General features: G+C 35.3%; 1 protein-coding gene across 2 annotated transcripts in view; it reads right to left on the reverse strand.

Moving 5' to 3' along the window:
- Window positions 1-8,642: 8,642 nt before the first annotated feature.
- The window catches only part of LOC106837442 (C-type lectin domain family 4 member A), a 51,149-nt gene continuing 33,052 nt past the window's right edge, over window positions 8,643-26,739 (reverse strand). For both annotated transcript variants that reach the window (XM_070494589.1, XM_044756186.2), the window contains 3 exons: window positions 12,445-12,614; window positions 11,203-11,318; window positions 8,643-10,182 (listed from right to left, as the gene is read on the reverse strand). In XM_070494589.1, coding sequence (XP_070350690.1) covers window positions 10,041-10,182; window positions 11,203-11,318; window positions 12,445-12,614 — 428 coding nt within the window. In that variant the 3' untranslated portion in view covers window positions 8,643-10,040. The remainder of the gene's footprint in view (window positions 10,183-11,202; window positions 11,319-12,444; window positions 12,615-26,739) is intronic.

Below are 26,739 nucleotides of genomic sequence, written 5' to 3' on the forward strand. Positions count from 1 at the left end.
GATAGAAAAAAAATTACTGAGTTGGAAGATAGGAAAAAAAAAAACATCTAAATGAAACCCAAAGAAGTAACAATTTAAAATTAGAAGAGTAAGAGACATGACAAAGTGAAATACACATATAATTCAAATCCATGAAAAAATACATAAAGAATATGGTAGAAGAAATGTTTTAAAGGATATTAACTCTGAATTTTCAAAAAGTGATGAAAGACCTAGAATCAAAAAGTCCTATGAACTTCAAGCAGGAAAAACATAAACAAACACACACACACCCTTAGGCACATGAGAGTAAAATGCTTAAAATGAAAAACAAAGAGAACAATCTAAAATGGACAGACTTTAAAATACTGTTATTTTCACAGGAGCAACAAGTCCAACATTTGACTATTAAACAATGGAAGACACAATGAAATTGAAGAATATCTTCAAACTCGTATGGGAAAAATAATTACCAAACTAGAATTCCATACCCACTGAAAATATCATTCAATATAAAAGGAAATTAAAACATTTTGAGATAAATAAAACTGAGAAAAATCATCATCAGGAGGCCTGCACCAAAGGAAACATGAAAGGTATCTGCAAACACAAGAAAAATTAACCCATGTAAAAGACCAGAGCTTCAGGAAAAAATGAAAAGCAATGGAAAAGGCAAATATTTTGCAAAATTCACGTGAAAATACTGTGTATCAAATAATAAAATAAGATAGGAGTTTTAAATGTATCATTTTAAAACATAACGAGAATAGCAAAAAATAGTCAAAATAGAAGTAAATGGGACAAAATGTTTTAGTATCTTTGCATGACTCTGGGAAAGTAAAATCACCAAAGTTAAATTTGATACATCAAGGATGTATTTTTAGTGTCTAGGATAATCACTGAAAGAACAATAAAAGTTGTAGTACTATGCTAAGGAAAAGAATAGAGGAATAATATAAAATAATAAATCCATAATAAGGATCCCAAGCAGTTTTGGAGGAGGTTGCTTGAGCTATTGACTTATCATAATATTATCTTTGTATCCTCTAGAGAGAGAAAGGAGATAGTCAAATAAATCACAGAGGTCAGTTCTCCAGATTAGCCAGTTGCTACATCAGCTTACTTTTCTGACCTATAGGTCTCTTTGTATATATTAATACTCTATTTCTGTACATTATATGCTGTTTATATACTTTAATTCAGCTATTTCCTTTGGCTTTGGGATTCTTTCCATATATTTCCAGATCTCTTCCAGAGAAGTCATTCAGTTTTGGTCTCCATTTATTCCCTAATCTCCTGCATATTACCTATTCCACAATATACTATGGCTTAGTATTTAATAGTAAAAACATCTTTTTAAAGTAAGAGTAAGAACTTTTCTAGTCAGCAGAGCAAAAACAAAAAATAATAAAAAAGAGTGAAATAAGCCTCTGGAACTTATGGGACTCCATTTAAAAATACAAATTAAAACAAGAATGAGATACCACTACACACCTATTAGGATATCCAAAGTTCAGAACACTGACAACACCAAATGCTGGTCAGGATGTAGAACCACAGAAATTCTCATACATTGTTGGTAGGAATGTAAAATGGTAAAGCACTATGGCAGTTTCTTATGAAATTAAAGATTCATATCACATGATTCAACAATCCCACTCATGGGTATTTACCAGAAGGAGTTGAAAATTTATGTCCACACAAAAACCTGCACAGGGATGTTTTATGGCAACTTTATTCATAATTGCCAAAATTTTGAAGCAACCAAGATGTCCTTCAGTAGGTAAATGTATAAATAAACTGTGGTACATACAGACAATGGACTATTATTTAGCACTGCAAAGAAATGAGCTATCAAGCCATGAAAAGACATGGAGGAACCTTAAATGCATATTATAAAATGAAAGAAACCAATCTGAAAAGTCTACTATTATGTAATGATAAAGAGATCAACTCTCCAAGAAGCCATAACAATCCTAAAAATGTATGCACCTAACAACAGAGCATCAAAACATATAAATATGATAATACAAAATACAAAAGTAAAACCTGATATAACTGCTAGGAGAAATAGGCAAATTCATTATTATAGTTGGACACAGCAACACTCCTCTCTTAGTATTGACAGATCCATCAGGTTGAGATAATTAAGGATATAATTCAACTGAACAGCACCGTCAATCAACCAGATCTAAATTGGCATTTATATAATACTTCATCCAAAAACAATGAAATACACATTCTTCTCAAACTCACATGAAACATTCAACAAAATAGGCCACATTCTGGGCCATAAAGAACACCTAAACAAGTTTAAAGGAATAAAATCACACAATGTCTGCCCATAGTGGTATTAAACTAAAAATCAATAAATTAAAGATAGATGGAAAATCCCAAAATACTTGGATATTAAACAACACACTTTAAATAACACATGGGTAAAAAAGGAATTCCTCCTAAAATTTTTTTTAATTTTAACCAAATGAAAATTTATGGGATGCAGCAAAAGAAGTGCTTAAAGAAAATTTGTAACATTGAATATATTAGAAAAGAAGAAAGACCTAAAATCAGTCATCTAAGCTTCAACCTTAAAACTACAAAACAAGAGCAAATTAAATCCAATGTAAGCAGAAGAAAATAATAGAAATTAGAAAAGATTCAATGAAAATTGAAAACAGAAAATAGAAGAAGTCGATGAAAACAAAAGTTCATTGTTTGAAAATATCAATAAAATTGATAACCACTTAGCCAGACTAACCAAGAAAAAGAAGAGACAGAAATCACTAATATCAGAAGTGAAAAAGAAGTTATAAAAGGAGTTATCACTAATGACATCATAGATAAAAAAGATAGTAAAGTAATATTATGAACAACTCTATGCCCACAAATTTGATTACTTATATAAAATGAACCAATTCCTTAAAAGACACAATCTACCAAAACTCACACAAGGAGAAATAGATCATCTGAATAGGTTTATAACTGTTAAAGAAATTGAGTCAAAAATTAACACCCTTCCAAAACAGAAAGCATCAAGCCCAAATAGTTTCACTGGTGAGTTCTCCCAATCATTTAAGGAGGAAATGAAACAAATTCTCTACAATGTCTTCCAGAAAACAAAAGCAGAAGGAACACTTCCTAACTCATTCTATGAGGCAAGCATTACCCTATTACCCAAACCAGACAAAGACATTACACAAAAGGAAAATGACAGACCAATATCTCTCATGAATGTTGATGTGAAAATCAACAAAACATCAGCAAATTGAACTCAACAATGTATAAAAAGATTCCATACACCACAGCCAAGTGGAATTTATTCATGTATGCAAGGCCAACATTCAAAAATTGATTAATGTACTCCATCGCATCAACAGGCTAATGGAAAAAAATGATATGATCACATCAATAGATACAGAAAAAGCATTTGAAAAAATACAACAAACATTCATGATAAAAACTGTCAACAAAGTGGGAACACAGAGGAACATTCTCAACTTAAAGAACATTTACAAAACCAACAGTTAACATCATAATTAATGGTGAGAAGTTGGATGCTTTCCCCTAAGATTGGGAACAAGGCAAGGATTTCCTCTCTTATCACTCCTATTCAATATCTTACTGGAAGTCCTAGCTGATGCAAAAAGGCAAAAAAGGAAATAAAATCTATACAAATTAAGAATGAAGAAGTAAAACTGTTTTTGTTCATAGATGACATAAATGACTATGTAGAAAAACTCAAAGAACTTATAAAAGAAACTCCTCGAACTAATAAATCCTTATAGCAATGTGGAAGAATATAACATTAATATACAAAAGTCAGTTGCTTTCCTATATTTTAGCAATGAACAATTGGAATTTGAAACTTAAAACACAACACCATTTACATCAGCACCAAAAAAACAAATACCTAGGTATAAATGTTACAAAGTATGTTAAGATCTATTTGAGGGAAACTGCAAAACTCTGATGAAATGAAGCAAAGATCTAAATAAATGGAGAGATAGTCCATGTTCATGGTTAGGAAAACTCAATATTATTAAGATGTCAGTTCCTCCTGACTTGAGCCATAGATTCAACACAATCCCTATCAAAACCCCAGCAAGCTGCTTTGTGGGTATCAATATATTGATTTAAAAGCCTACATGGAAAGGCAAAAGATCTAGAAAAGATAACATAATATTGAAGAAGTACAAAGTTGGGGGACTGACACTACTTAATTTTAAGTCTTACTATAAAGTTACATTAATCAAGGCAGTGTGGTATTGGTGAAAGAAAAGACAAATAAGTCAAGGACAGAACATAGATCCCAGAAATAGACACACAGAAATATAGTCAACTGATCTTTGACACAGGAGTAAAGGCAATCCAATGGAGAAAGTCTAGTCCTTTCAACTGATGGTGCTGGAACAATTGGACATTCACATGCAAAAAAATGAATCTAGACATAGATCATACACTTTCAGAAAAATTAACTCAAAATGGAATATAGACCTAAAAATAAAACACAAAACTGTAAAACTTCTGGAATATAACACGGGAGAAAATCTAGATGGCCTTGAGTTTGATAATGAGTTTTTAGATACAACACTGCAAGTATAATCCATGAAAAAGAAATTGATAAGATGGAATTGATTAAAATTAAAATCTTCTGCTCTGTGAAAGGCATTGTTAAAGAATGAAAAAACAGAGGCTGGCCCTGTGGCCAAGTGGTTAAGTTTGCACACTCTGCTTTGGCAGCCCAGGTTTTCGCTGGTTCAGATCCTGGGTGCAGACCTGGCACCACTCATCTAGCCATGCTGAGGTGGTGCCCCACATGCCACAACTAGAAGGACCCACAACTAAAAATATACAATTATGTACCAGGGGGCTTTGGGGAGAAAAAGGAAAAATAAAATCTTTTAAACAAAAAAAGAATGAAAAAATAAGCTAAAGACTGGGAGAAAATATTTGCAAAAGACACATCTGATAAAGAACTTGTATTCAAAATTTACAGAGAACTCTTAAAATTCACAATAAGAAAACAAACAACTCAATTAAAACACGAGCAAAAGATCGGAAGAGACACCTCACCAAAGAAGATATATAGATGGTAAGTAAGCTTATGAAAAGATATTCAATATCATTTGTCATTAGGGAATTGCAAATTAAAACAAGATACCACATTGCAGATTTATTAGAATGGCTAAATCCAAACACTGACGATATCAAAAGCTGATGAGGATATGGAGCAATGGGAAGACTCATTCATTGTTGGTGAGAATGCAACATAATATAACCACTATGAAAAATAGCTTGGCAGTTTTTTACAAAGCTAAGCACAGTCTTTCCATACAGTTCAGCAATCGTGCTCCTAGGTGTTTACCAAATGAGCAGAAAACACAGCCATACAAAAACCTGCACTTGAATGTTTATAGCAGCTTTATTCATAATTGTCAAAAGTTGGAAACAATCAAGATGTTCTTCAATAGGTGAATAAATGAACTGTGGTACATCCATACAATGGAAATTTTCAGCAATAAAATGAAATGAGCTATCAAGCCGCAAAAAGACATGGAGGAACCTTAAATGCATATTGCTAAGTGAAATAAGCCAATCTGAAAAGGCTACTTACTACATTATTCCAACTATGTGACCATTTGGAAAAGGTAAAACTATAGAAAATGAAAAAAGATCAGTGGTTGCCAGGGGTAATGGGGGAGAAGGAAAGGAATGAATAGGTGAAACACTAGGGACTTTTAGGGCAGTGAAACTATTCTTTATGACACTGTAATGGTAGATATATTTCATTCCTAGATCTACATCCAAGAGAAATAAAAACACATGGCCTCAAAAAGACATATAAAAGAAGGTTTATAGCAGCTTTATGCATAATAGCTAAAATCTAGAAAGACCTCAAAGATTCAAACCAAAAAGAGAATGGGTTAACAAGTTAAGATATATTTGTAAATGGAATACAATTCAACAATAAAATTGAATGTATGGCAGAAAAAGTAAAAAAAACTTGGATGAATGTCACAAACATATTGAGCAAAGGAAGGTAGGGAAAAAAGCATACTTTATTATTCCTTTCATATGAAATCTTAGAGCTGGAAAAACAAATGTTGATAGAAATCAGATCACTGCTTTCCTAAGGCGGGGGCACAAGGCAATGTTCTACAATGAGGACAATGTGTGTTATGTTGATTGGCACTGTTGAGGAGGAAAAAGTTTTCCTCTACCCTTCTAGGTTCTTCTGGCTGGTCTAAGAATTAAATTGACATGAGACCAATTAACAGGAAAAACTCAAATTGAATTTCATACATACGAGGGCTCCATAAGAATATGAAGCCCAAAGAAGTGACCAAAGCAGGCAGCCTCTGTATCTTCTAGAAACAATAAATTTGTGAAGAGTTGACAAGAGAGAGAAGTTTGGGCTTAGAGGAGTAAATTAGGAAAGTAACAAGATTTGCTTATACAGCCTTCTCAGTCCCACATTCCCCATCTCTGGTGATAACGATGTGGCTCTTGCTCCTGGTACAGGGAGGATACCTTTTACAGGGGAGATTTATTTCCTGCTTTCGGGAGGACAAAAAAGGGTCAGAGTGACCTTTTGCATTGGCTGTTTCCTACATAGCTTTAATTCAAAATAATCAATATGCCAACATATTTTGGGGCAGCCTGCCTGAAGCCCCATCAGCATGGTGGTTACAGATTTGCATACATTTGTCAAAATCCCTCAACTCTACTCTGAATATGTTAGCTGAACATGTTAGTTTAGAACTGTACATAAATTAAACTTCAATAAAGTTTGTTCACTACAAATAATATGCTTTCTAATATCAGTCAAAATTTAATTGGACTTAATCAGGAAATTTTTAGCTGTTATCATTAGAAACTGGGAGTAGAATGTGCTTCAGGAATAGTTGACTCAGTGGTTCAACCATAGCCTTAAGAAAAGAGGGTATTTCCATTGCTCTACTCTGCTATCCACACAGTTCCTGTCATCTGAAGGCTAGCTCCCCTCATGGTCACAGAATGACTATCAGTAGCAAGCAGGACTATACATTTCTCTGTTCATATTCCTTGAGAGAGGAAGATTAGCTCCTTGATTCCTCTGAAAACGAGGAGGGGCAATTCATGACTTGCAGTTTGTGCCTACTGCTAAGCAAACCTGCAGGGTGATTGTTTTGATTGCCTTGGATTATTCAGTACCAACCCACAGGGCTGAATGTGAGGTCAGCATCCCAAGGCACCTTGGCTGCACGAAGGAAAGTGACTCTCTAAACAAGACTGAAGTTTCGTTTGTAAGGAAGAAGGGATGAATAGACCAACAACATGCACCACAGTCCTCAATACTGGTTCTTTATTGTAAAATCCCATTTGCAACAATTTTAACTGCTACAGAACATTTCATTCTGTGAACAGAATATGATTAATTTAATCAAACGTTTATACTGAACATTTGGCTTAATACAGGTGAATTGTCACATTATTTTTCCTATCCTTGAGTCATCGAATTCATCTTTGACAAAGTGTGAACCATTGATGATTTCCATATTGGCAAAGACAGAACGATTAATCCATATTTCAGTATTAAGATCATCTAAGCAAAATTAACATAAACAGACCCTGAAGAGTTGTCAGCTGTCAGGAGATTCTCGCCTTCAGAGAAATCATCCAGGTTGATCATTTTAATTCCAGAGGGCAGGGGCTGGCCCCATGCCCAAGTGGTTAAGTTCATGTGCTCTGCCTCGGTGGCCCAGGGTTTTGCAGGTTCGAATCCCGAGTGCAGACCTAGTACTGTTCATCCAGCCATGCTGAGACAGCATCCCACATGCCACAACCAGAAGGGCCCACAACTAAAATATACAATTATGTACTGGGGGGCCTCTGGGGAGAAGAAGGAAAAAATTTTAAAAATAAAAAAATTTAATTCCCACGGGCAGAAGTACTTTCCCCAGTACCGGACATTCCACAGAGTTCCTGCCTTCTCTTCCATTTACTAAGTGGGAGGTGGACCAAAAGAGCTTGAAGCATTGGTAGATTTACTTGTTTACATGTTTATTTGTTTTCAGTAGTAACTATAAAGATGAATATAGACGCTAAAATTCTGACATATTTCATTTGTAGACTTAACTATATCTGCCAAATAAACCAACACACAAACATACTTTCTTCAAATATTTCTGTATGTAGCCTGTCTTTTTCTTTTAACTTAAATAGAACATTTACCTAAACTTTCATCAAGCATTTTAAGACCCATCTTCTAGAATAGTGATCTCAAAACAATTTTTGATTACATATCCTTAATAGTAGGAAAAACATTAAGTATACACATACTTAATTTTGAACACTTATTTATTTAAAAACCACATACCTATGATGTAATATAATATACCCACTATATAAGAATAGGAATTAAATGATATAAAAAATGAACACTTTAATTCTGCATTTTACTCACTGATGGTAAAATTAACATACTCTCATTTTAAAATTATTACTAATTTTTTTAGAGACAGCAATGTGATTGAGCATCTTTCATTATTTTGTAGAATCTTGGTTCAAAACTGTAATGTAATTCAAAAGTGTTCCAGTTATACATTGCTGAATAATAAGCCACCTCAAAACTTAATGACTTGAAACAATTTTATTATTTTTCACAATTCTTTTTATAAATTGGAGTTAGTTGGATACTTCGTCATTTTATTTTACTCTTTAAACAAAAAATACATAAAATCTGTTTCACACAACCTTGATTTAATGGTGCTCTGGGGAAACTTAAAGAAAATAAGTTCCGAATCATATTCATAAAATGTAAGGGAAGAGAAAAGTTCCAGTACTGACTAATATCACCATTCTCCATTTTGCTGCAGTTCAAGCACACCGTCTATTCTGAAAATCAAAGGCATGTAGTGAAGTGGCTTTTTCTGCCCTTCCTTCATTCCATCCCCATATTGTTGAAATAATAGTGGGCAAAGTTCATTCTAAATAAAGTTCCCCCAGAATTCTCCCAGATTTATTACGTAAGTTGTTCTCTGGGAAGTAAACTGATAAATTCTACATGTAGTAGATAAGATCAGATCTGTATAAAAATAATTCGGCTTTAGATATAGTCAGGAAACAAGTGAAAAATGCAATTACTCAGTTACATCAAGATAATCAGGGCCCAATCCCAGGTCTCAATAGATAGCCATGGTGAGAAGCAGCTTTATCATAATCAATTATAATTATCACACTAAGGCAATGAATTACAGACTTTATTGTAAATATGGCATATTTTATACTGTAGTAGAAAGAAAATGATCTGTAAGAACTTTAGTAAAAATGGAAATGCAAATAAGTCAAGGGCCATTTGAGTGGCAACCCACACATAGAAACTATAAACTGAATGAAGCAAAGGAAAAATTACCAGAATACCTGATGAACATAAAGCTATGTCAACTGACTAGTAATAATTTCTAATTCTAATTCTCTAATTCTAAATCTCTAATGCTCAATCTCTGATTTCCCTTTGCCTACCCTGATGTTAAACGACAGGCCAAGACTGAACAGAGAATGCTGAGAAGCCCAAAGAATCCACTGGGCCAAAGCTAGAACTTGTCTTCCATGGATGTGTATTATATTCCAACTGCTACATTATACGCTTTCAGTTAAAGGTAATTAATCTGTCTGAGAGAAATGTAAAGTAACGGTTGGGATTATTTTGCTTTTGACTAACCCATAAAGAGAAAAATTCAGACAGATGGAGGAATCACATCATATAATTATATCAGTATCTAAGCCTTTAGCAATCAGACAAAATTAGGAAAGGAGGCTCACACTCCCTTCATTTGTCTGCAACAGGGCTTTCCAGTATAGTCTCTACACATGGAAAATGTTCAATGTATGTTCATTTCATGAAAGATTAAATGATTGAATCTGTGCACTGATTCTATAAGTAGAATAGATGACAGGCTACTGAAAAATTGAAAAGGAGATCTCTTTTACAAGACTCACACATGAATAAAAAGAACAAATTAGCTATCTCTATAATAGTGGACACCAACAGAACCACTTGCTCATGAAGAATGTTCCTTTCATATGTAGATCTTCGTCATCTTGCAAACTGAAGTCTGAGCTCCACGACAATAGACATCGTTCCAGCCCCATTGTTTTGATGCATAATTTAGGATAACACAACGCTCACTAGGATTACTGGGTTCACCTGGGTGCCAGAATCTGAAAGGGAGAAATGATGAGGATGTTTGTCAAAACAGTGCTTTGAAAAGGGTTAGAGACAGCAAGGGAGGGGGCTGGGGTTGAACTGTATGGAAGTCAAAGTCAGGTATGCCCAAATCATTCTTTCTCCACTTTTCCTGAAGTTTTTCCTCCATCTGTATCTCTGCCATCTCCCTTGAAAATTGTGCTTATGTCACACAGTATTGTGACATTTTATTGCATTAAACATTTTCCCAGCAGATCCCAGAGGCTCTCTTCTATTTGTGCATATTTATGTCCTGTTTCCAGAACACTGTCAGTCCATATGCTCCCTTAAAATGATGTAAAGATTTCATCCTGGTCTCAAGTACGAATGAATTTTGTTTCTTTTTTTATGCACTGCTTTTGGAGTCTGAAGAACTAGTTAAAATCTCTGAATCTGCTACTATCACTGTTATCTTGGGAAAGTAATTTAATTTCCCTAATTCTCACTTTTCATAACTAAAAAACAGAGACAGGAGTAATATCCCCATATATTTCACACAGTTGATATAAGGATCAAAGATGGTAATGTACTAACATGTACTAATGTACTTAAAAGTTTTTAAAGACCTACATAAATATGATGATATAAGTATCAGAATTTAGCTTATTTGCTTTATGAGATATTAATCTTAATAACTGGTTATCATCTTAACTCACATGAATTTTCCTTATATTTAGAGATAGAAAGGCAGTGGTTAATAGCACAGACTTTGGTGTCAAATAGACCTGCATCTGAGGACCATTGTTGCCACTGGATAAACTTTGCTGAGTTATCAAACTCTAAATTGAGTTTCATCTCTACAGTAGAAAAAATAATACTATGTGCCTCAGAGTTCTTATGATGATTAAACGAGATAATAAGTGCAATTATTTAACCTAGTACCCAAGAGTTAAAAGAAGAGTGAGCTATTTTATTTCAATAGCTCCTAGTTGGAGCACCCTAAAATCCCTGCATGAGCCAGGACTGAGGATTCCTTTATCTAACTCTATACTCACGTTATACTCTTGTTGTATGGTGCCTGATCAACCCATTGCCATTGTCTTTTCCCCTTTGGGTCTGACAGCCCTATATAATAAACATTTTTCACAGGTAGTTTCTGGGTGATAAAATCCTGTGGGAAGAAAAGAAAAGAGTTATAGCCTTTAGAGTATTCAGGTAGAATTGAGTTCTTCATGTTCTTAGGGAGAAGAAAAGGAGAGGATCGAAGAAGAGCTACATGGGAGCCATGCCCAGGAACCTAGGTCTTCTCTGGCTGAGCAGCACAGGATAAAAGACATCACCTGTGAGCATGATGTTTGTCTTAGTCTGTTAGTTTGCTATAACAAAATGCCACAGACTTGGTAGCTTATAAACAACAGAAATCTATTTCTCCCAGTTCTTGAGGATGTAAATCCCAGATCAGGGTACTAGCAGGTTCGGGTGAAGGTTCTCCTCTTGGTTCACAGATGGTGCATTCTCCCTGTGTCCTCACATGGTAGAAGGCGCAAGGTAGCTGTATGGGGTCTCTTTTATAAGAACACTAATCCCATTCATGAGGGTTCCCCCCTCATGACCTAAGCACTTCCCAAAGGCCCTACTTCCTAATACTATCACCTTTGGGGGTTAGGATTTCAACATATGAATTTGGAGGGGATACAGACATTCAGAATATAGCAAGATCAATACATATGGGAGTCATTTCTCTCCATATTCATAATGAATTGTCATCTCAGACTCACTTCCTCTCTTATCTTCACTAAGAGATGGTATTCTTCAAAGTTACACATAAGAAAATTTTTGCAGATTAAATCATTTTCCTTTCATAACTTTGGAGATTCTTTAACTGTATTTCTGGTTGTTGATTGTGAATCTTCATGATTGAACTTTATGTCCCTATTTGATGTAATACCCCTTCTCTTGTAAATACTTAATAATTTATAACACATTCACATTTTAAAATAATTTATAACAATTTGAAAAATAGTAAACTGATATTTCAGATGGAAATATTTTCACCCTTCCACTCAAACCTCACGTAATATATTTTAAATGCCCCAATTTATTTGGCGGGAGGTTATTTTTATGGAAGCAGGAAGAAGCTGTGGAAGGTATAGACTTAGGTAGCCTTTCCTCTCTATTTTATTGAAAGCCTTCTGCAACAGCACCAATACCCTAAAACCATGAAAACTTCCTCCTGAGACAAGAGAGGTTACGAAACCCAGACAGGACTCCCGACTCCATTATCGATTCGAAAGTACCTCCTCTTCCTTGGTGGTGATCACCAGCAGGTGCGCATTCATTTCTGAGCAGTGCTTCTCACTCTCACTCCAGTTTCTGTTGTTAGCAGAAACAAAGTAGCAGTGGGATCTAAATGAAATCCAGCTCTTTGGGCAGCAGCTCCAGACTTGCTCCGTCTTGAAAGAAGGCCCTATAGGTACAATATAAGAAAAGTAATTTTTAAAGTGTGTGTATTATTAAAATTAAGTCCAAGGGAGATCACATGGAAACCAGAACTTCCATCTTCGCCCAGAGGTGACCAGGAGCCCCTGTCCACCAGCTGTCAAGGAGGTAAAGTCTACCTATATCAGGCAGTAACAAGGCAGAGCCCCCTTTTTCTTGCCAGAATGGTGTTAGGAAAAGCCAACAAAAACAGAAGGTTTATATAAGATCCAGATCTTACAATAAAATATGAAAATATTCAGCTTTCAACAGAAAATCACTCATCATACCAAGAAAAAGTTCTCAAAATTAATTTAAAAACAATAAATACATGCCAACACTAATATAAAAGAAATATTAGAATTATCTGACAAAGATTTTTTCAAAACCATAACAAAGATGCTTCAACAAGAAAGTACAAACGTGTTTGAACCAAACAAAAAAATAGAAAGCCTCAACAAGGAAACAGAAATTCTTAGCAAACAAAATAAGATACAATAAAGACCCAAATGGGGGCCAGCCCTGTGGTGTAGCAGTTAAATTCATGAGCTCTGCTTCAGCAGCCTGGGGTTCACCAGTTTGGATCCTGGGTGTGGATCTACACATTGCTTATCAAGCCATGCTGTGGCAGGTGTCCCACATATAAAACAGAGGAAGATGGGCACAGATGTTAGCTCAAGGATAATATTCCTCAAAAAAAAAATGAACCAAATGGAATTTTATAATTGAAATACATAAAAACCAAAATAAAAAGTTTAGTGGATGGGCTCAACAGCAGAACTGAGAAGACACAGAAACCAGTGTTTTAAATACCAGAAACTTACTTTGTGAATATCTGCAAACTGAGTCTAAAGTTTATACAGTGGAGCAAAATATCCAGAATAGCCAAAACAATATTGAAGGAGAACAAAGTGGGAGGGCTGAGACTACTCAACTTTAAGACTTACTATAAATCTACAATAATCAAGAGAGCATGGTATTGACAAAAGAACAGAAAAATAGATCAAAGGAATAAAATAGAGATCCCAGAGATAGAATGACATAAATATGGCCAACTGACCTTTGATAAAGGTACAAAGGCAATATAATAGAAAACAGTCTTTCAACAAACAGTGCTGGAACAACTGGACATACACTTACAAAAAAAAAAAAAAGAATCTAGACACAAATCATACACCCTTCAAAAAAACTAACTGAAAGTGGATCATGGACCTAAATTTAAAATGCAAAACTATAAAACCCCTAGAAGATGACACAGCAGAAAATCTAGTTGACCTTGGGTTGGTAATGGCTTTATAGATATAACACCAAAGGCATAATCTATGAAAGGAAGAACTGATAATATGGACTTCATTAAAATTAAAAAGTTTTGCTTTGTGAGAGACACTGTCAAGACAATGAAATGACAAGCCACAGGCTAGAAAAAAATATTTGCAAAAGACACATCTGCACAAGGACTGTTATTCAAAACATACAAAATATTCTTAAAACAACAATAAGAAAACCAACAACCTGATTAAAAGTGAGCCAAAGATCTTAACAGATACTTCACCAAAGAAGACATACAGATAGCAAACAAGCATATGAATATGCTCCACATCTCATGTCATCAGGGAAATGTAAATTAAAACAACAATGAAATACCGCTGCATGCCTATTAGAATGAACAAAAGTCTGGAACACTGACACCAAATGCTGGTGAGGATGTGGAGCAATGAGAACTCTCACTCATTGCTGGTGGGAATGCAAAATAGTAAGGCACTTTGGAAGACAGTTTGGCGGTTTCTTACAAGACTAAAATACTTTTACCATATAACCCAATATTTACACTTCTGGGTATTTACCCAAAGGAGTTGAAAACTTATGTCCACACAAAAACCTGAACAGGGATGTTTACAGCAGCTTTATTCATAATTGTCAAAACTTGGAAGCAGCCAAGATGTCCTTCAGTACGTGAACAGATAAAGTGTGGTATATACAGACAATGGAATATTATTCAGCACTAAGAAGAAATGAGCTATCAAGCCACCAAAAGGCATGGAGGAAACTTAAATCTATATTGCTGAATGAAAGAAACCAAATTGAAAAGCCTACATACAGTATGATTCCAACTAAACGACATTCTGGAAAAGGCAAAACTATAGAGACAATAAAAAGATCAGTGGTTTCCAGAGCTTAGTGGGGAGGAAGGAATGACTCAGTGAAGCACAGAGCATTTTTAGGGCAGCAAAACTCCTCTATACGATGCTATAATGGTGGACACATGTCATTACACAATTGTCCAAACCCATATAACGTATAATACCAAGAGTGAGCCCTAATGTAAACTATGGACTTTGGGTGATAATGATGTGTCAATATAGGTTAATTGGGTTTTTAACAAATGTACCACTCTGATGGGGATGTTGATAATGGGAGAGGCTATGCATGTGTAGGGGCAGGCATTATATGGGAATCTCTCTAACTGCTGCTTAATTTTGCTGTGCACCTAAAACTTCTCTGAAAAATAAAGTCCTTTGAAATAATAAAAATTTATAAGTAAATAGAGCCTCACATAGTACAGATGTACCCCAATTCACTATGGTTTGATGTATAATTTTTCAACTTTATGATGGTGTGAAAATGATATGCATTTGGTAGGAATTATGCTTCAAATTTTGAATTTTGGTCTTTTCCCCAGCTGGTGACATGTGATACAATACTCTGTTCTGATGCTGGGCAGTGGCAGCTAGCTGCAGCTCCCACTCAGCCACGTGATCATGAGGGTAAACACCCAACAAACTTATGACCATTTTGTACCCATACAACCATTCTGTTTCTCACTTTCAGTACAGTAGTCAATAAATCACATGAGATAGCCAACACTTTATTATAAAATAGTCTTTGTGTTAGATAATTTTTGCCCAACTGTAGGCTAATGTAAGTGTTCTGAACATATTTAAGGTAGGCTAGGCTAAGCTATGTGTTTGGTAGGTTAGATGTATTAAATGCATTTTTGACTTATGATAATTTCAACTTAACAATAGGTTTATTGGAACATAACCCCATTATAAGTTAAGGAAGATCTGTAATCCTAAATGAGTATACACAAACCTCAAATTTGCAAAATATGTGAAGCAAAAATTGATATAACTGGAAGGAGAAATAGACAAATCCACAATTACAGTTGGAGTCATCAACACCCCTCTCTAACAGATGATGGAACAATTAGAAAATTAGCAACAACATAGAAAAACTCAACAACATCATCATACAACAATATCTAATCCACATTTATAGAACACTCCTTCCAACAACAACAGAATACCCATTCTTTTCAAGTGTCCATGGCACACACACCAAGATAGATCATATCCTGGGCCATAAAGCAAACTCCAACAAATTTAAAACAATTTAAATCATACAAAGAGTGTTCTCTGACCACAATTGAATCAAACTAAAAATCAGTAAAAGAAAGAAAGAGAAAAATCTCCTAAAACATGGAAATTAAGCTACACACTTCTAAATAATCCACCGATCAAAGAAGTCTCAAGAGAAATTTAAAAATACAATGAACTGAAAGAAAATGAAAATACAGCATATGAAAATTTGTAGGACACAGTCAATGCAATGTTAACACAGCAATTTATAGCACTAAATGCATACATTAGAAAAAAGGAGAAAGTCCCAAGTCAATAATGTCATCTCCCACTTTAAGAACCTAGAAAAATAAGAACAAAATAAACCTAAAGCAAGCAGAAAGAAAGAGATAAATATAAGTGCAGAAATCAAGAACTTGAAAACAGAAAAACAATAGAGTAAATCAATGAAACAAAGAACTGGTTCTTTGAAAAGATCAATAAAATTGACAAATCTCTCATAAAACTGACAAAAAAACAAAAAGATGACACAAATTACTAGTGTGAGGAATTAAACAGAGAGCATCACTACAGACCCTACAGATGTCAAAAGGATAATCAGGAATACTAAAAACAGCTGTACACACAAATTTGACAACTTAGACAAAATGAACTACGTCCTCAAAAAGACACAAAGTATCACAGTTCACCCGATATGAAATACACAATTTGAATATCCCTATAACTATTAAGGAACACAATTTATAATTTTAAAACTCCAAAAAAAAAGGAATCTCCAAGCTCAGGGCATTCTACCAAGAGATTATTTGAAGTAACACCAATTTTGCACAATCTCTTTTAGAAAATAGAAGAGAAACACTTTTCAATTCATTTTATGAAGCTAGTATTACCTGAGATCAAAACTGGGGGGCAAAAGTATCAAAAAAAGAGGAAAAAACAGACCAATATGCCTCATTAAAATAGATTTAAAAATCCTTGGGGCTAGCCCCCTGGCGTGGTCATTAAGTTTGGTGCATTCTGATTCAGCAGCCCGGGATTCACAGGTTTGGATCCCAGGTGTGGACCTATGCCACTGGTCAGCCACAGTGTGGCAGTGACCCACATATAAAGTAGAGGAAGATTGGCACAGATTTTAGGTCAGCACTAATCTTCCTCAAGCAAAAATAAAAGGAGGAAGTTTGGCAACAGATGTTAGCTCAGGGCTAATCTTCCTCAGCAAAACAAAACAAACCTTACAATTAGCAAATACAATTCAGTAATATATACAAAGAATTATATACCATGACCAAGTGGTATTTATTCCAGGGAAGCAAGCCTGTTTCCATATTCAAAAATCAATCATTGTAATTAACAAAATGAACAAACTAAAGAAGAAAATTCACATGACCATAGTAATTAATGCAAAAAAAATTAACAAAATTCAACACCCATTCATGATAAAAACTCAGAAAAATAGGAATAGTAGACCCTTCCTTCTCTTCTTTCCCCTGGCTCGGCACAGAACAAGCAAGGCAATAAAGCCCAGCTGCCAGTTTCTCCCTGGTAGGGATGCGATTACCCATCTAATTTCCTGACTTTTCCAGCTGCTAGCCCTAGTGGCTGGCTTTTAACTATGCTACACCTGGGAGCTGAAAGGGCAGGCAATTACTAGTCCCCTGGAAGCTTGAATGGGCCATTGGACATTTCCCATGGCTCCTCCTCCTGGCTTGCTCCAGTGAAAATAACCAAGATTCCAGCTTTACCCTGGAAGGAGTTGGACTACACATCCAGCACTCTGATTTTTCTAGCTGCTGCTTGAGGGTCTGGCTTTTAATTTACCTATCTCTGAAAGCTGGTGCCCACACTCTCCTCCACTGGAATTCGCAAAGAAGTTCAGCACCATTAGCAATTAGGGACAAGCAAATTAAAACCACAGTGAGATATCACTACACATCTATTAGATGGCTAAAATAAAAAATAATAACAACAGCAAATACTGGTAAGGATGTAGAGCAAACGAATCACCCAAACATTACTGAAAAACAATACAGCCATTCTGGAAGGGTCAAGAGGGAAGTAGGTGTGGCTAAAAAAGGCAACATGCAGGTAACATCAGTAGACAGCAGAATAGGAAGTCCCAGCCCTCTCCTTCCTCACAGAAACAACAATTTGGCAGTCATCCATGGACAAAAACACCTTTGTGGGTGTCTTGGGATCTAGATAGGAGGTTGTTAACTGCCAGTGGAGCTCAAGACCAAGGAGGCCTGCTTTGAGAGTGGGGCTGTACCTTAGTGGCAGACATGCCAATCATGGTCTGGGCTGCAGACCCAGAAGCAGCCCTGTAACTCTGTGGAGTTGGCTCCAGTCTCATTTGTCTGTGGTCCTGCCACCATTCATCCTCCAAGGGACCTGGGAGATGCCATGCCCTACTGTACCCCCTAATAACAAGCCTGCTGACCATGGACCTGGCTGCTGATCCAGGAGCAGCCCTGTAACCCATCTCCAGAGCCACTCTACAGTGGTCCTAGAGGCAGTCCTGCCTCCCTAGGGTCTCAGCAGGAGCTATACTCATCCATGCCCCTGGTAGTAGGCCCAACAACAATGTACCTGACTGTGGACAATGAAACAAACCTATGTCCTGGCTCCTGCCCTGCTCTACCACAGTCCCAGAGGCAGTCTTGCCCACTCAGGGAACTGCTCATGGACACAGTGGGAGCCCACCCAAAAGCCCAGTAGGAATCACACCCCTCCACACCACAGGCTCGCTGTATGCACACACAAATGCAGACCCATAAGCAGCCCCTTGACCTGGATCCAGACCCATGGAATTGTGATCCTGAGGCAGTCCTATCCACTTGGAGATCCAGCAGGAACTATGCCTGAATTTGCTTCCAGGAACAAGCATGCCAACCAGGGACTTAGCTGCAGACCCAGCAGTAGCCATGTGATCCAGATCATCCTGCTTGACTACAATCCCAGAAGCAGCCCCAAGATCCAGGAAGCAGCAATAGAAAGTATTTCCCTGACAAAAACAGTCTATAAAGACTAGAAGAGGTATCTGCTTTATCAAATATATAGACACTGACACAAAGCTAGATGGATTAAGAAGAATCAAGCCTAGTAGAATTCAACCTAGTAGAAATAGATAAATTCCTAGAAACATACAACCTACCAAGACTGAATCATGAGTAAATAGAAAACCTGAACATAAAAATAACCAGTAAGAAGATTGAATCAGTAATCAAACACAGAAAAGCCCAGTAGCAGATGGTTTCACTGGAGAATTCTACCAAATATTTTAAAAAGAATTAACACTATTCCTTCCCAAACTCATTTTACAAGGCCAGCATTACCTTGATACTAAAGACAGAAAATGGTGTTACAAGAAAAGAAAAAAACAGCCCAATATACCTGAAGAATATAGATGTAAAAATTCTCAACAAAATATTAGCAAACTGAATTAAATAGCTCATTAAATATTCATACATCATGATCAAGGTGTATTTATCCCTGAGATGCAAGGATGGTTCAACATATGCAAATCAATAAATGTGACACACCACATTAACAAAATGAAGGATAAAAATCTTATGATCATTCCAATACATGCAGAAAGAGCATTTTACAAAATACAACATCCTTTCACGATAAAAACCCTCAAAAGATTGATTATAGAAGGAACATACCTCAACATAACAAAGACCATATACAACAAACCCACAGCTAACATTATAAGCAATGAAAAAAATTGAAATCTTTTCCTCAAAGATCAGAAACAAGACAAGGGTGCCCACTCTCACCACTCTTATTCAACACAGTACTGGAAGTCCTAGCCAGAGCGATCAGTAAGATAAAGAAATAAAAGTCATCTAAATTGGAAAGGAAGAAGTAAAATTATTGCTATAGCAAATGATACGATCTCATATATTGAAAATCCCTAAGATTCAACTTAAAAACTGTTGGATCTAATCAATGAATTCAGTCAAGTTGCAGGATATAAAATCAATACACAGAAATCAGTTGCTTTTCTATACACCAACAAAGAAACACCTGAAAAAGAAATAAAGAAAACTATCCCATTCACAATAGCATCAAAAACAATAAAATACCTAGGAACAAATTTAACCAAGGAAGTGAAAGATCTATTCAAAGAAAACTACAATACTTTGATAACAGAAATAGAAAAAGACACAAACACATGGCATGACATCAATGTTCATGGATTGGAAGAGTTAATATTGTTAAAAAGTCCATGCTACCAAAAACCATCTATAGATTCAATGCAATCACTATCAAATTCCAATAGCATTTTTCACAGAAATTGAAAAAAATCCTAAAATTTATGTGGAACCACAGAAGATCCTGAATAGCCAAAGCAATCATGAGAAAGAACAAAACTGGAGGCATGACACTTCCTGATTTAAAACTATACTCCAAAGTTATAGTTATTAAAAAGTGTGATACTACCATAAAAATACACACATAGACTAATGGAACAGAATAGAGAAACTACAATCAACTAAAATTTGATAAGGGAGCTGGAAACATCCACTGAGGAAAAAATAGTCTCTTCAACAAATAATGTTGGGGAAACTGGATAACCACATGGAGAAAAATGAAATTGGACCACTATCTTATAGCACTCACAAAAATTAACTAGAAACGGATCAAAGACTTAAACATAAGACCATAAAATTCCTAGAACAAAACACAGGGAAGAAGCTCCTCGACATTGTTCTTGGCAATGATTTTTTTGGATATGACACCAAAACACAAACAACAAAAGAAAAAAATCAACAAGTGGGACCACATCAAACTTAAAAGCTTCTGCACAGCAAAAGAAACAATCAACAAAATGAAAAAGTAACCTACAGATTGGGAGACAATTTTTGCAAACCATGTATCAGATAAGGGGTTAATATCTAAAATTTATAAAGAACTCATATAACTCAATAGCAAACAAAAAATCTGATCTTAAAATGGGCAGAGGAACCAAATAGACTTTTTTCCAAAGAAAATGTCCGCATGGCCAACAAGTACATGAAAATGTGGTCAACGTTACTAATCATCAAGGAATTGCAAATCAAAGCCACTGTGAGATATCACCTCACACTTTTAAGAAGAGCAATCATTAAGAAGACAAGAGATAAATGTTGGCGAGTATACGAAGAAAGGGAACCCTTGTGCATTGTTGGTGGGATTGTAAACAGGTTCAGCCCCTAGAAGAACAGTGCGGAAGTTCCTCAAAAAATTAAAAATAGAACTACCATACAATCCAGCAATCCCACTTCAGGGTATATCTGAAGGAAATGAAAACAGCATATTGAAAAGATATCTGCACTCCCTTGTTCACCGCAGTATTATTCACAATATCCAAGATAAGGAAACAACCTAAGTATCCATTAACGGATAAACAGATAAAGAAGATGTGGTATATTTCTGCAATGGAATATTATTCAGTCATGAGAACAAAAGGAAATTCCACCATTTGAAATGACATTCATGGACCTTGAGGACATTATGCTAAGTGAGATAAGTCAGATAGAGAAAGACAAATACTATATGATATATCTCTTACTTGTAGAATCTTAAAAAAATGAAATCATAAAAGCAGAGGGTAAAATGGTGGTTACCAGGGGCCAGGGGGTGTGGCAATGAGAGAGATGTTTAAGGGGACATAGGTGCAATTAGTAAATAAATAAGTCCTGGAGATCTGATACACAGTACAGTGATTACAGACAACAAAACTGCACTGTAAACAGTAAACTGCAAAGAGACTAGATTTGAAGTATTTCCGACACTAGAAGAAATGATAATTATGTGATACAATAGAGGTATTAGCGAATGCTACTATGACAACCATATTGCAATGTAAATGTATAAAATCAATACGTTGTGCACCTTGAACTTACACAATGTTGTATGACAAATATAACGCAATAAAAAATAACTACATAAATAAATAACTGATTTTTTTCTGAGTTACTAGTCAGTTGAGATAAAAATAATTACCAAAAAGCGCTATTCTAAAACAAGTTAGTAATTAGTGCAATTCTCATACAACCTTACCAGTTAAACATTTGTACTGTATGTGTGATATATGGAGGTAGAATCCAGGTAATAAGACCAGAATGCTGTAACAGTACAGGCCGTCATATAAGAAAATCCACTTAGTGTGTAAACTTGGCAATTCAAGTACTTTAAATCTGCTCATTTCTAAACCAACATCCCACTCTGCCCTCAGAAGCCCACAGTCTGTTATCAGCAATCTTCGTCTCTTTGCTCTAACTGAAAGTAGTTTTCTCACCCTCTTCGGTTATTTTCTTTCCACCATCTATTAAGCCCTCTCTAGTCAGGCTTTCAAACCCTGAACTCCACCAAAATGGCTCTACCCAAAGTCACTGAAGATGTCCTAATTGCCAAATCCTTTTTTCAATTCTCTTCCACATGCAACTTGAGTTCGTTATTGAGATAAATTGACTCAGATGACTCAATTCTTCTTGAGACATTTTCCTCCCTTGGCCTTCAGTATGTCATTCTCTTTTACTTCAAGTTCTATTTGTGTGGCTCTTACCCCTTAATATTCTTTATAAGTTGCTCCTTATCTCCATGAACTCAAATAGTGGACTTTTCACTGTCTACTTTCACTGTCACTCTTCAAGTGATCTAATCTAGTCTTTAGCTTTGCATACTCTAATCTACAGATTCTTATGCCCAACAACTTCCCAACATTCCCCCTTAAACGTAGTAAGCAGCTCTGATTTTATATTTTCCAAAGAGAACATTTGATGTCTCACAAATTAAAAAACTTATGCCCTTTCCTTTGTCTTCCTTTTCTTCACAATTGGCAATACATTTTTCCAGTTTCTCAGGCCAAGGAATCTTTCTTGCACACTTCATATCCAATCTACCAACAACTTTCTTATTGGCTATACCTACAAATTATATACAGAATCCCACCATATCATCCACCATTGTCCAGTTTCTAGCCATCATTATTTCTCACTATATTATTGCAACAGATTTCTTATTTGTCTCCAAGTTTCTACCTTTTCTCTGCTAAAATCTATTCTTCATTCATCAGTAAGAATGGTCCTTCAAAAATGAAAATGAAATTATGCCACTCACACGTTCAAATGCACTCAATGTAAGCCAAAGTCTACCACAGCACATGTGATCTCTGCTAACTTTCTGACTTCACCCCCTCTTATTCACACTGTTCCTGGCTGACTGGCCAACCTGTTTCATACGCATTCTAAGAATGTTTCTGTCAAGAAGACCTTTACACTATCTACTTCCCTTGCTTGAGAGGCTCATTTCCTAAGATATTCATGACTTGCTTCTTCACTTCCTTCAGATCTCTGCTCAGTGTCTCCTTTTCTTAGAATCATCCCTAATCGTTCTATATTGAATAGCATAACCAAGCATTTGCTGTCCCCTTTTAATAGTTAACTTTTAACACAGCACTTATTACCACATAAAATATATTTACTTTCTTCCCCCTCTTTAAGAAAAGTTCTGTAAGGGAAAGAACCTTTCTGTTTTGTTCAATGTCCCATTGCCGGCTCATCATCCGCATCTGTAAATATGTACAGAATGAATAAATGAAAGGATAAATGTAGAACTTTACAAAATTGTTAACATGCTAAGGCACACTGGATATCCCAGTGATAAAAGGTTATATTATTTTTCAAACAAACTATATATATTTTCCCACCTAAATTATTGGACTATAGTTTCCAAGGAGACTCTTTGGGAAAACCTGATAGCTGTCAGATGAATCTGCAGTCATAATTCTTGTCTCTAGGGAAGTACAACTGGTAAGCAACATTCTTGATGTATTAATTTATTGATTTTATTGTGGCAAGAACAGTTAACATGAGATTTATCCCTATTAATTTATTGATTTTATTGTGGCAAGGACAGTTAACATGAGATTTATCCCCTTAACAAATTTTAAGTGTATGTTACATTATTGTTGACTATAGCTAAAATGCTGTACAGCAAATCTCTAGAGCTTACCCATCTTACTTAACTGAAACTTTATGCCTGTTGATTAATAACTCTTAATTTCCCCCTCCTGCCAGTCCCTGGTAACCACCATTCCAGTCTTTGATTTTATGAATTTGACTATTTTGGAAATGTCCATCAACAGGTGAATGGATAAAGAAAATGTGGTATATACTATTCAGCCTTAAAAGAAGAAGATGATAACCAACATTCTTAATAGGTTGCTTATTTGGTCATCTTTCTCTGCATATGGCACATATCACATCATCATCATCATGAGTTTTGGGGAATTTGGTGCAATGGATTAGTAAACACAAAAGTGAATACAGTTCTTGATCCAAATCACATAAACTGAGTGATGACATAAAAGTTGTTCTATTTTCATGAAAGCAAATACATTACATACCTACTTTAATATATTGTATTTGTACAGACCAACTAACTGTGAAATTCAGGATCAGAATTTATAAGATACATTTATCAAAGTTACTGTTGCATTTTATGTTGTCTTACTGCAAAATAAGCAATTTGAGAACTGCATTTCATTTCCTTTGAGTTATCATTATACAGTTACCCCCAGGATGACTCAACTCCATTACAGCAGGCTTCATATGACTAGAGCCTTCCATTAATATAACCTCATAAATTTATAAGAATTCAAAATGAGAGCTCTTATTTTTCCAGTAGTGTTTATCAGACAATGAGTTCTTATTGTCAGCTTTAAAAAGCTTACTTTAAAGTAACTGAAAGCAGTACTTATATCACCCAAGGGTAATTGCTTCTTATTTATCTATTGTTTTAAAATTTACCTTCATCAGCTCAGAATGGCATGGCCAACTGTAAAACAAGGATCAGGTTACTAGGATGTTATGACCATGTGAACTCAAATATTCAGTGGAGTGAAAATTTCAACAAACAGTACACCCATTTGAATGTTATACAAGCAAGTGATGCAGACCTCAAACAGGAAAGAAAATCACGCAACTGAATTTGATCAAATATATTTTCCAGTACTTTTAAGTGAAAAAACAAAACAAAACACTGAGACTGAAATTGATACACAGATACATGCACCATTTTATTTAGTAGCCAATCTGAGTCATTGAGATAGAGATGTTTCATTCGTCAAAGTAACTCATACTCTTTATACAGAGTCATCTGATATTTATCTGTATATCTCTCTGGAAAAAAACCTAATCAAACATACTCTATAAATGTGTGCCGGTACCTCTATCTGTATTGTCTCTTTGGAAATTAGTATCTTGATCTCAAATTTAAGCTCCTGCAATTGTTACATACTGATCCAACTTGAAGTTGAATAAATTCAAAGTCTCCTCAAAAAGAAAATTCTACTATATGAAAGATATTATTAAGAGAATGAAAAGACAAGCCACAGACTGGGAGAAAATATTTGCAAAACACATATCTGATAAAGTACTTGTATCTAAAATATACAGAGAACACTCAAAACTCAACAATAAGAAAACAAACAAACCAATTAAAAATGGCCATAAGATGGGAATAGACAGCACACCAAAGAAGATGTGCAGATGGTAAACAAGCATATGGAAAGATGCTCAGCATCATATGTCATTGCAATTTATGAACTACAAATTAAAACAACGAGATACTTCTACACATTTATTAGAATGGATACAAAAATTAACAATAGGAAGTGCTAATGTTGAGCAACAGGAACTCTCATTCATTACTAGTGGGAATGCAAAATGATACAGCCACTTTGGAAAACAATTTGGTAGTTTCTTACAAAACTAAAAATAGTCTTCTCATATAATCTAATAATCATGCTTGTAGGTATTGACCCAATTGAGTTAAAAACACATCCCCACTAGACCCTGTATGCAAATGTTTATAGTAGCTTTATTTATTAGCCTCAAAAACTAGAAGCCATCAAGCTGTCCTTCAACAGATGGACAGACAAACAAACATCAGTATATCCATACAAGGAAATAGTATTCAGTGACTTTTAAATGAGCTATCAAGTCATGAACAGACACGGAGAAACTTTAAATGCAGATTGCTAAGTAAAATAAGGCAATGTAAAAAGGCTACTGACTGTATGATTACAATGATAAGATATTCTGGAAAAGGCAAAACTATAGAGACAATAAAAATTTCAGTGGTTACCAAGAGTTTGGAGAGGAGACTGGAGCACAGGAGATTTTTAGGGCAGTGAAACTATTCTGTATGATACTGCAACAGTGGATACATGACATTACACATTCATCCTAGAACACAGAAAATCCATAGAATATTACATATCTATTGTATGCAAATGTTAAAAATTCATTTAGGAGGTCAGGGTATCCCATGAAAGAATGAAGACTGCGACAAGAGAATCTAACTGTATTACAAATGTAGGCAGCAGCCACAATGAAGAGGGTGGGAGTAAAGTGATAACCTAAGTAACTTTGGAAATGGAGTCTAATAAGAGTACAAAATAAAATTACAAAAGTTATAAAAGAACTTATAAAAGAAGTTACAAAAGAAAGAAAGTTAAAAAGAAATTGCACATAAGCACTATATTCTAGTTGATAAAGTTGTTGCCCATGGTGGTAGGAGTTGACAATTCTGACATTGCTATATGTGTTCATTGGAATTGAATAATTAACTTAATGTACTGAGCAGATTGTGGGAACCAGATTCTCTCTGTTGGAGTGGTCATTTAATGATATCAAAAGAAGTATGCTAGAATGATGGATGTGCCAGTGGATTACAGTTTGAAGACATCAGTAAAAACTGATG

This window comes from Equus asinus, chromosome 22 (assembly GCF_041296235.1).
Source record: "Equus asinus isolate D_3611 breed Donkey chromosome 22, EquAss-T2T_v2, whole genome shotgun sequence".
Taxonomy (NCBI): Eukaryota; Metazoa; Chordata; class Mammalia; order Perissodactyla; family Equidae; genus Equus; species Equus asinus.